An 11,699-nucleotide genomic window follows, 5' to 3' on the forward strand; every position below is an offset into this window, starting at 1 on the left:
CCCTACATGCTCCTGTCTTGATTGGGTCCCTCCCGGGCTAGCGTTCGTCGGATTTCGCCGTTTTACCCTGGCGACCGGTCTGACCGCTGCACGCAGGAAGTGCTGCATCGAGCTCTTCCTCGCGCCGCGCGACCGTGCGCGTTGGTGTGTTGGTCAGATTGTGCGCCAACACATAGTTTCGGAGTTAGTTATTTATTAGTAATATTCGACATGGACTCTTTGATCATATTTTTATTTATTTATTTTTAATTATGAAATTAGGTATTTATTGATTGTATGCGGTATGAACTCTTGAGTTACTCTAGACCGTTAGATTTTCATAAAAGCCAACAATGTAAATTTATGTGGGAATGCTAAATCATCTCGGTGAACGTGATGACTTCTTGTAACACTCCATTATTAATATACTAGGCAATTATGCCCGTGCATTACTATGGATAAAGTTGGTATAAGTATCGGATACGTATTGGTGCCCGTGTGTTAATTTATAGGGATCTACGTGATCGAGTCGTGGACAGAGAGATTTGATCTGACTCGCATACGGAATGAATTAAGGCTTATCTGTCAATAACACAGACGGACCAAACCAACGTACCAAACCAAAAATTTAGGTGAAAATTTTACTCACTTTAGTAATAGGTATAGATATAGAATAGACAGAGGCAGTAGTTATTGAGACCACTAGAACATGATGCGCGCTCTGCGTGCCCCATCATTAATTTCATTTAGAGTCTAACATGAATGAATCTAAATTATTTAGAAACGTGATCGGAATTGGCATGGTGCATCAACCAACACTTCAAATATTTGATTTTTTTAGTAATGTCATTCATCAAATTGACATTTGAATACATCTATCCTTGAATTCATTTGTTTTCTGCGGTCAAACACAAGCACACGACTCCAACCATTTTGACAGCAATAGATTATGCCGGAGACACCATTTATTTTTCTCTCTTGCACCTACAACTTGAGAATACTTATAGGGCTTGGTAGGAAACTGGGCCACAACGAAGAGAACCTCGTCTTTCCTGGGTTGTGCTTTGAAGAAGTTCCTGTTGTCAAACGCCAGGTGACACTTGCAACCATCTCGTGCCTGTCAGAAAACAAAACAAGATTCTTTCTTCTCACAAGCAACTACATGCTCTGTCAGAAGTGGGGAAAACCAAAAAATCGTCATGATAAAACTGGGAGTTTCAGCCAGTTTTAAAATTCTGAAGCCTCTCATAGCAATTGTGCGATCATTCGTTCTTCCTAGACAATTATTCATTCTAACAGTGAAGTGATGCTCGAGGCACCACTGGCAATCCTAGTTCATCCTCCTGCAGCACATCAGATAAGAACCAAGCAACCCTTAGCACTGTTCAACTAAACAAACTTCTACACGATTAAGTGGTTCATGTAAACCAATTTGTTTTAGTTTTGGCAAACAATCATAAAGCAAACCCTAAAACAATGTTCTGCAAGGCATCAAATTATATAGTGCAAATTCATGGAATACTCAAAATACAATATAATCCGATAAAATTTATTCTTCTCTTCACCCAACCAACTATTGCATCAGATCAAAGATATTTTGAATTGCATGCTAGATTGTTCCCAAGGGAAAAAGAGAAATGAGCCTGACAGCAGTTCCTTATGTCGAGCTTGCTGCTATTTCAGATTACCTCACAGTTATTTAGAACAACAACCCGCTAGGCTAATGTGGAACTAATTCCCTCCTTGTTCATCCAATCAGCCAAGGGCCTTTCTCTACAAACCCCACTTGAAAACAAGCAGCGAAAGAGCATCACAAGAAAAACACAGGTTGTTGAATTAAAGCACCAAATGAAAAAGCAGATAACCACAAAGCACAAGCTAATAAGCAGGTACATGCAGGAAATCAATATCCTGTGTTGGCTGACGCGCCTGCCTAAATGTAGATAGCAGATACCAAGAAGCCCTTCGATTAGGTCAAGCTGAGATGTGAGAGTACCTGCACTGTAAATTCAAGGAATTTCTTCAGTAAACTGAGGAATAACATATTGTGGCTAAAGAACGGCACAAAGACTAAACATGGAGTTAGTGTCACATACAAAACGTGTATCCTAAAGTTTCCGATTTGCATGATAATTAGATAAAAAATAAAAAAGTATCATTTCATTTAACAAAAAGAGAAATGAAGACTTTGTAGTTTTGAGAAAGGTCAAACCATTAAATATCAACGATACATAGTCATGTACTGTATTGATCAAATCCAATGTAGCAGTACTGTCAACTGCATTGTCTGAATTTAGCAAAAAAAATTGTAGTTTGAACACCATTGACAAACGACTGTACACAATTGTCATTTTAACAAACAAATATAGGTAAGTTTCAATTTGTTTCCTCTCAGTTTGCTATTTTTCAGCTAGAATTCAAATCAGATGACCCATATAGGAATATAGGATCACTGAAACTGGTCTGAGTTCCATCTTTACTCCTTATAAACATGTTAAGAATATAAAAAAGAGGAGGTAAAAGGTCATACCTCAAAGCCTTGTGATCCTTGATGGAGCAAAGAGGCCTAGCCTGATACTCCTGGACCTTGTTGACGTCTCACCAATTCCGGCATCCACTCCATCCGATGATCTGATCCACAGACGATTTGTGGCTATCTGTCTCCAATCGAGTTAACCTTCTTCTGAAGTACTAATTCCTTCTCTACATGGCCTTCTTCTGATAAAACCTGCAAATCATATTATTATATGAGTATGAATGTGCTAAACAATGTTAAAGAGATGTCCCTGGTCACTGAAAACAACCTTTCTCCCTTGCAGAATCTAGAATGAAATCCCTCTGCTTGACCATGGCACAATTCACATCTGACAGAATGCACAATGAAATTACACCTTAGCCAGCAAGACAAAACAAGAAACAAAAAATCTAGTGTTTGCTGGGGGTGAGAGGAATACTGTTGAAAATAATTTCCAAACACATTTCAATTTCTTCCTCTTCCTTTATTGAAACCAAAAAGGTCACAAACAAATCAAGAAAAAAATCAATTTGCTTCCAACAAATTGTAGATCACATCACATCATAAAAGGAGAGGTAAAGAAACCCAATCTTCCAATTGAATGAAACAATAATCCTCTCCAATTTTTATTCGAGTAGCCTCTTCCTTTTGGTAGAAGCTCAAGCAATGCAGCCACCTAAGATGCAAGCCCAAAGAAATGTTTGGAATTTTAATTGTGGCTTCCAGTGATCAACACCCCCCTAGATAAAATGTCATGTAATAGTTAACCTTGACCGCACTGGACAAATCCTACACTAAAGTCTAGCCAGTTAACCTACCATTCCCCTCATAGGAATCTTGTGGCTTCCAGTGATCAACATTCCCCTAGATAATGCCATGTAATAGTTTTGCGGCCTTACTGGCAGCAGATTTTTTACTACTGACCAACTTTTTTTAAAAAAGAAAATAAAGTGCTAGACCATCTTTAGAAGCTACTAATTACTAAAACACATCCTCCCAATGGAGGTCCGACACGTGTGGCATCAGCCAAGCAGTGAAGTGGCCAAATGCACAATATGCCCCAACTACCATGTTTTTCTATTCCGTAATGCACCTTTTATTTTACCAATGTTACACATAGGAGAGCATAGCACATTATACTATAACAAGTCAAGATAGTGTATCAGCCAAATACTAAATTTAAGGAAAAACGTAATGCTACATCACAACACAGCGCAAAAAAGAAAAAAGAAAAAGAAATGAGTGCACCCTCACCACATCTCAAGGAAAGCTTCCTGCTACTTCGTTCAAAAGAATGGGCAAAAGGAGAAAAAGAAAGGAGAAAAGAAAAGATAGGGGAAAATTTGGTCTTCCTTGTTGGCGTTAGGGACCAGCTCCAGCAACGCCTTCATCTTGTCAGCTATCCTCTCCCTCCGAAGCTGCAACAAACGCATGGCGAGAGTGAGCAAGAAGACACATAGGAGATGCACAGCTGAGGTATGAAAGTCGGCAAAGACCCATACAAATCGTCCTACATCTCATCTCTAATTCTCTGCTATATCTCAGTATCTGAACACTGAAACCAAAATTTGTGGCCAAATTTTGCAGCTTGGAGCAAGCGACAGTGAACTTGAGGCCTCCGATAGGTCAAACTGGGCCTGCAGTTCCACTCCACGCCGGGACTCATGAGGGTCGGCCTGGGTGGTGGCGAGGCCGAGGTGGTGGCCGGCGGCGCGGACGACATCCCGTTCAACTTCTTTCAACCCGTTTTGCATCTTCCTTGGATGCGCGCGTGCAGCAGGGGCCACGGCCGGCGGGGAGGCACCGAGGGAGGAGGAGGCCAAGGGCACGCTCACCGACGAGCAGCCGCGGGAGGTAGGCTGCAGCCCGCCGGATCCACGCCGAAGAAGGCGACGCGCCCCTCCTCGCCGGTTCCCGAGGAGCAGGCGGCTGCCAAGGCTGCCGGGGAGGCGGCGCCCGCCTCAACGCCCGAGGGAGCAAGCGGGGGCCGCGGCCAGTGGGAGGCGCCGAGGGTGGAGCAGAGGAGGAGGACGACGACTTCGAGGGTGCGCCCACCGACGAGCAGCCGCGGGAGGTAGGCCGCAACCCGCCGCCAGATCCACGCCGGCCCATGCCGCGCGGAGGCGTGAGGGGCGGGGAGGCGAGCCGAAGAGAAAGGAGGCGGCGGCGGGGAGCCGGAGAGGGAGGGAGAGAGCGGCGGGGAGACGCGACGAGGAAAGCTGGAAAGGGGATCGAGGTTGCGGGAGGCTGCGGGAGGGGTAAACTGAAAATTTACCTCGCGGGGAGGTTTTTGCAAATGCGACAGCATCATCCAATTGTTTCTTCTCTGTGTCAACATAAATATTAGTTGGAGGACCTAAATGATAAATATATGAGCATGAGTACTGTACTGTCGGGACGATCTGGATTTATTTGTGATTTTAAGAAAAACTGAGGACTTTTTTGCAAAAGAGCCGAAGCTCGCGGGGGTGCGACACGCGTCTGCTTTTTCCCGTGGGATGCGGGGAGGAGGCGGAAGGGCAGTGGGTTTTAATCAACCGGATGTGACGACACTGTCTGAAACTCTCTTTCCCTCTTCTGTTCGTCCTGTCACTGCATGTTGTGCTAATTCGGACTTGTTTTCGTATCAAGCTAGCAATGTTATTTATATATAAATAGTACTACAAGTATAACTGATCAATGACTCAATTCTATTGTACGTTCATGATGAACATATAGGTTCAGGATCATCATCGGTCTTGGGAAGGCATTAGTCTACCTACACGGAGAACAGTGGCACCAAATATGTGGTGCACGGGGACATCAAGCCAAGCAACATAATGGTCGACGAGGAGCTCAACGCCAAGCTTGGAGACTTCGGGCTCGCCCGCCTCCTCGACCACAGGGCCGAGGCGCAAACAACAGAAACTGTCATGGGAACGAAAGGATACATCGAGCCGGAGTTTGTGGAGACCGGCAAGAGGTGCGTGGAGTCCGATGTCTACAGCTTTAGCATTGTCCTGCTGGAGATGGTCACTGGCCTTGGACCATGGAGGAATTCGAAGCCGCTGCCATCCTGGGTGTGGGAGCTGTACGCAGGCCAGAACACAAGAGTTCTTGAGGCTGCGAGCCCAGCGCTGAGGTCCGCCGCTGTAGAGTCCAACAGCGACCAGCAGATGGAGCGCGTGCTCGTCGTCGGTCTCTGGTGCACGCAGCCGGCGCGGAGCGAGCGGCCGTCCATAGCGCACGCCATGTGGGTCCTGGAGCACACGGATGCGCCGTTACCAGTTCATCCTCCAGGCCACGGCCACCTGACAGTGCTGGGGAGGTCGTCTCGGCAGCGAGTCTCCGGAAGATAGGCGCGCGACGACGGCGCCACTTCTCGGCGAGTTGTCCCGAGTCCAATCGCAGATGTACTCCAATACTCCACCGGCGGTGGTGGCCTCCGGCGAAACTATGACCGCAGTCTTCCTGCTGTCACAGCATCGAGCAGGCTTCCTGCTGTTGGAGTTTTGGAAAGTGATCTTCACTGTTAAGGAAAAACAAACAACATTAGAAAAACATTTAATCCATCTAAACGTAATTAAGAAAACCCCATGCTGGTTTGGCGGTCGACCGCACGGAGCGCTCCGCGCGGTCGACGCGCTGCCCACGCACGTGGGGTGCTAGTGGCTCCACTCTACATATGTACCGTGCTCTTCCCAGCTTCAATTTTCACATTTTCTTTTATAAATTTTATGTGTTCGAATTTTTTATCTCGAAATTTTGTGTCACATTTATCTCCAATTTTTCAATCTCAGAATCTTTTGCTTGGACTTTTTTGTCTCCCTAGTTTTTTCTTGTACAAAAATTTTGCACCACGACTTTTCTCGTCAAAATTTATCGATGTCAAAATATTCTAGTCCAAACTTTTATGTGTTCTATTTTTTTTGTATTCAACTTTTTTGTTTCTTTTAAATTTTTTTATCTTAAAATTTTGTGTCAAAACATTTATCTCCAATTTCTATATCTCAGAATCTTTTGATTGGATTTTTTTAGCTTCCAGTTTTTTTCTTGTACAAAAATATTGCACCACGACTTTTCTCTCCAAAAATTTTTGATCTCAAAATATTCTAGTCCAAACTTTTATGAAAGCTTTCTGTTTAGAGTTTTTTCTTTCAAATTTGTTTGTAAAAGTTTTATTTAGAATTGTTTGTATAAGTCTGGTTCAGTTATTTATTTGTATAGATTAAGTTAGTCCTTTTTATAATATATAAATATAGCACTATATATCATTTCGCTAGAGAGGGGGAAGCGAGACAAGGTGACGTGAGCATCTAGAACTCTGGAGACGGTACGGACTGCAGCACTGGGCACATGCTAGGAAGCCTAGGATTGGCCGGACGGAAGGAATCCAGTGTGCTTACAAAATCGACCGTACAGAAGCCAGTTTACGGGCGACCTCTAAATTAGAGGTCCCCTTAAGAAAATTAATGGACTGTAATCGGTGGGCCCAGATTAGTTTCCAAACTGAGGGCAAGGCCCTGCACCAGCAGCACTATAAATCTAAGGGGGTGGCTGACTCATTTTCATCATCTGAAAAACCCTAAACGTGATTAGCCACTCTAACTGAAGGGGAGCAGAAGCTTTGCCCTGCTGTTCATCTACGGCACGTTCTTCATCGAGTAGAGAAGCAAGCCCTAAATCTGGTGGAGATTCAAGTCTACTTCACCTACATCAACACATCTATAAGAACAGAGGCATCTATGGCATTGCAAGGCTCTGGTTAGTTCTAAGTTTTATGATTTCCGCATTATGTTTGATTAGTGATCATGATTAGGCTAAGCTAAGATCCTGTTTAAGGATAATTTATTCTAACAATCGGTATCAAGAGCCATCCTAGTTCTATCATGATCCTAATATGCAGAGCCATCAAGTTTTAAGCCTCTGTTAATATTAGATTAGATCTGTTTATGCATAATCATGTGTTTAGTGCATTGCAGATTGGTTTTTATGTACCTTTAAGCCCTAATTTGATAATGTAATGTGCAAATCAGTGTCATGAAATTAGTAGATTGGATCTACTAAGCTTCTGCAATAAGGTTTTCATGGGTGAATCAGATTATGATGCATGTTTATGAAGTCATTAGCCTAAATTATGTTCGGATTAGATCCTGTTTAATGCAAATCTTAATCTGATTAGACTAAGTACTTCGGATTAGATCTAAATAATTATGTTAATGCTAAGTTATGACTAGACCGAGGCATGAGGAGGTTAATTTCATGATTAACTTAATGAAATTATGCAATTAATGTTAGGGTTTTCGGTGGCTAAGTTTTTCCCCCAAATAATTCCCGAAGTTTCACGAATCCTTGTCTAACGCCAAGCAATTAAGATTTGATTCCCCAATATTAAGCACTCGTTAGCATTGAGAAGGAGGGGAACAAACTCGAATTGCAAAGTTCGTGAAGGAAATGCCGATTTGAATAATCTGACCCTAATCATCATGAGTTGAGGAAACTTATTTACATCTCCGATGGCTGTAGCGGCATGAGTTGTCTTCGTGACTGGCTGCCGGAGAGACCTGTTGCATGGCCGCCATTAGATGCCGGCGCGCCAGCACCGATGTACAGCGAACCATCCAGGCCATGATTTGCGCCCCAGCGGAGCCCCTCGACAGAGCCGCGCGCGACCTGGTCGCATGTGACGTCGGCGAGAGGGCCCGCTGTGGTGCTCGACGGCGGCGGCTGGCGCACAGTGCTTTGGCGCATGGACCTCTCGACACAAGCGGCCATCACACTCAGCCACGGAGACTCGGAGCTCGGCCATCACGCATGCCCACGGAGGCGCATAAGCGGCGGCAGGCAGGCAAGCCAGGCGGCAGCCGGGCCCGCACATGCTGCAGGCCTAGGCGGTGCACAGCCCCGCGCGCGTGAGGCGGCCGCGGAAGGGCTTTGCGGCCCGCGCGGAGCACGCAGCGCTCGCGGCATGGCGCAGAGGCTCCGGCCAGCGCCCGGTGACCCGCCGCACCAAGCTGTGCAGGCGGGCCGGTGCAAGCGGCGGCGCTGCCCCGGCGACAGCACGTCACGGCCATGAGGCCACGGCGGCCAGACCTGCAGAGCTGGCGCATGAGCTAGAGGTGGCGGCTGTCGGCCTGAGAAAGAGAAAAAGGGAAGTGAGAGTGATTTAGGGTTTTCCGACCGGGCTCCTGTCTTTTATCCTGATGACCTTAAGTTTTCAGCCATCAGATCAAAACGAGCGACCCAGATCGATCTGATTTAGGGTTTTGGCTCCTGTAATGGGCCAGGCCACTAACGGGCCGGGCTGAGCCGCTGCTGCGCGCATTTCGGCCGCACGCATTTGGTAGTTAACGGGCCAGTTTTGTTATTTGGACCTGTTTTATGAGTTTCTTAGCCCAGTTTCAAGTCTTAAAGCCTTCTTCTCAGGAAAAATCTAACCCGCGATTAGTCGCGCAGGTGCGCGACAGCGCGACTCTTGAGCCCAGCAGATCCGTCTGGGCTTCCTCCGCTGATAGCCCATTACAAGAGAGTCACATTCATTAGCCCTCGTGTCCAAGCAAAACACGTCAAAGCAAGAGAGCGGCCTGCTATGCACGTGGCATCTCCCGCGTGTCCTTCCCTCTCCCTCCCTTCCCTTACATATTTTTTTTAAAAGATGCATGTCCATATAAATATTTTATCTTCTTTATATTACCTCCGTCTTAAGAATCGATTACACCATTGTGTTCTATGTGACAAGACGAACAAAACTAAACCCCACTTACATATATTTTGATGATATTTATGAAGTAGTATTAACTTATATGACGATTGGCTCTCTTTCTGTAGCAACTTATGTGTATATATTGGTTCACTGTAGTAACAACTTATGTGAATAACAACTTTTGTTTTGTGGTGTATGAGTGTATGATATATTTTATTTGTAGTAACTTATATTTTATATGTGTGGCAACTCATGTGTATAATAGATTCTGTTTTTAGCAACTTTTATAAAAATGTGTAATAATTTTTATGATAATTGTATATAAACTTATATGTACAACAACTTACTCTTTTTTACTACTTATGTGTATGACATCCTATGTTTTTGCCAACTTATGTATACGATATATTCTATTTTTGTTACAACTTGTGCTTATAACAAATTATGCTTTTGTGGCAACTTTATTTTTTAATAAATTATAAATATTTTTGTGGCAACTTTTATCTTATATATGTATGGAACTTTTCGATTTTGCAGTAACTTATGTGTAAAACAAATAGCTAGTTATACACAGATAATATGACATCTTAGAGCATCTCCAAGAGTTTGCCATATTTTACTTGGCATATCTTGTGTTTTACCAATGTCTAAAAAGATATGCCAAGTAAAAAAAGAGCTTATCTCCAACAATTTGGCATAATTCACTTGCCAAATCCAGATCTAACTTACATCAGGAACCCTGAGAGAGAAACAAAATTATATTTATGCCCTTCCACCTCTTGAAAACTTAAATCAGGAACCCTTCTCTGTTATTTATTTCTTTTTTCACCCTCCCACCTGACTAGAAACCACGATGCCAACCGCGCGCTGCGCGCGTATATTTACGCGCTGGAGGCTGGTTTTTTCCAAGTTGCCAAAAATTGCCAAGTCTTTTGCCAAGCTGTTGGAGGAGTATTTTTAACATTTTTGCCAAAAATCAAAGATGGCAACTCGATTTGGCAAACTGCTGGAGATGCTCTTATATTATATAACTTTTTATCTACACAGATAATATGACATCTTATATTATATAACTTTTTATCTATTAAGATCTTTCTGAAAATACTATAGCAACAGACATAACTACAGTAGCAACTTATAAGATGGAGATATTATGATTAGTATGTATTTTATAGCCAAAAAAGCTAATAGTTCTTACATGCTATGCACGTAAGTTGATACATATATACACTAGCAAAAATTGATACATATACATGCTAGCAACTTATATATGTAAATTGTAGCAAATCCTTCAATATTATGAAACTTAAATTTACACATAAGTTGCTACTAGTGTAAAACATCTTTAAAATATATGCAAGTGGAATCTAGTTTTGTTCATCTCGTCACGTAGAATACAATGGTGCAATTCGTATTCAAAATAGAGATCATATGAAGGAGATAAAAAAATTTTAATGAACAAGCGCATGTTAAAAATCCCCACATGCATCTTATACGTGAGTGGCAGCGAAATCAGGCAAGGTCAGGGAAAGATGCATGAGGTGGAGGGAGGTGCAGGCGGTCCGCAGAGATATGGTGAGTGAGAGGGTCGCGCGCTTCACCTTAGCGCGACCCATCGCGCGTTAACTGTGTCCTTCTTCTCATTACTATTTTAATGTTTTGAGGTTTTATTTTCTTATTGCCGTTAAAAGTCTTGAAGCCTTATTTATTTGCTATATTGCAAATTTAATATTCATGTTTCATGCTTTTTAAGTTCCCATAAGTATTTGTCTTAATTGAACATTAAGTTGTTTAAATATTTATTTCATATTTGAGTTCTATTGTTTATAATTTCGCAAATAAGTTTATTGCTTAATTTATTTATAGTAGATATTTCTCAATTATGAATAGTGTTATTTCTCATAATCTTGATGTTATGAGGATAATTTTAAGAATAATTGTGGGAAATTTATCACTGATAATAAGTTCAATTTTTGGGATATCAATGAGTCTCTTTATTTCAGCACTATTAATTTTATAATGTTTAATGTGCTTGCTAAATGAGAGAAAATCCAAAGATTATGAGCCTTATCATTACAGTGCAATTAAGTTTAATGATGTTTTATGCGCTGATTATACAAGGCAAAGTTTAAGGTTTTATGAGCCTTATTATTTACAGTGCAATTTGCTTCATTATGCTTTATGTGTCATTTTCACTGTTTTGAGCTCTACAATTCCAGAATAAGTTTATTCCCTTAATGTTTTATTATGCCTTAATGATGACTGTTGCATTAGTTTGCATTGTTTAAACTGAAAAAAATTATATGTTTTTCCACCATGTACAATTAAGATGTTGTCTAATCAAATCAAATGAAACCATCGGGAAGTTTGGTTAGAGTACACTTGTAATTAACTTCAACCGTCGTTGTTTTAATTATGAGTTAATGATAAGTTTTGTTTGTTTTCCCCATCGGTGATGCAAATTGAAACTTATAGCACGATTTTAATCAGACCATCGTAGGGTTAATCTTGTGCCTTTATGTG

The 11,699-nt window shown here is 42.4% G+C and overlaps 1 protein-coding gene and 1 long non-coding RNA gene across 6 annotated transcripts; both read right to left on the reverse strand.

Annotated features, from left to right (window-relative positions):
* Positions 1–787: 787 nt before the first annotated feature.
* Positions 788–4,714, reverse strand: LOC120676675. Of its 5 annotated transcripts, none has more exons than XR_005675952.1 (4): positions 4,330–4,714; positions 2,784–3,912; positions 2,510–2,707; positions 788–1,980 (listed from the first exon to the last, which is right to left on the reverse strand). It is a non-coding gene; the product is annotated as an uncharacterized LOC120676675 (long non-coding RNA). The 5 variants fall into 5 exon arrangements; XR_005675958.1 differs by having other exon boundaries at positions 4,550–4,712; XR_005675950.1 differs by having other exon boundaries at positions 4,009–4,476.
* Positions 4,715–5,223: 509 nt separating this feature from the next.
* Positions 5,224–8,639, reverse strand: LOC120676668. Its single transcript, XM_039957997.1, has 2 exons — positions 7,983–8,639; positions 5,224–6,002 (listed from the first exon to the last, which is right to left on the reverse strand). The coding sequence occupies exons 1-2, from the start codon at positions 8,246–8,248 to the stop codon at positions 5,951–5,953; spliced, it is 318 nt and encodes a 105-aa protein (XP_039813931.1). The 5' UTR covers positions 8,249–8,639; the 3' UTR covers positions 5,224–5,950.
* Between the last annotated feature and the right edge of the window lie 3,060 nt (positions 8,640–11,699).

This window comes from Panicum virgatum, chromosome 2K (assembly GCF_016808335.1).
Source record: "Panicum virgatum strain AP13 chromosome 2K, P.virgatum_v5, whole genome shotgun sequence".
NCBI lineage: Eukaryota > Viridiplantae > Streptophyta > Magnoliopsida > Poales > Poaceae > Panicum > Panicum virgatum.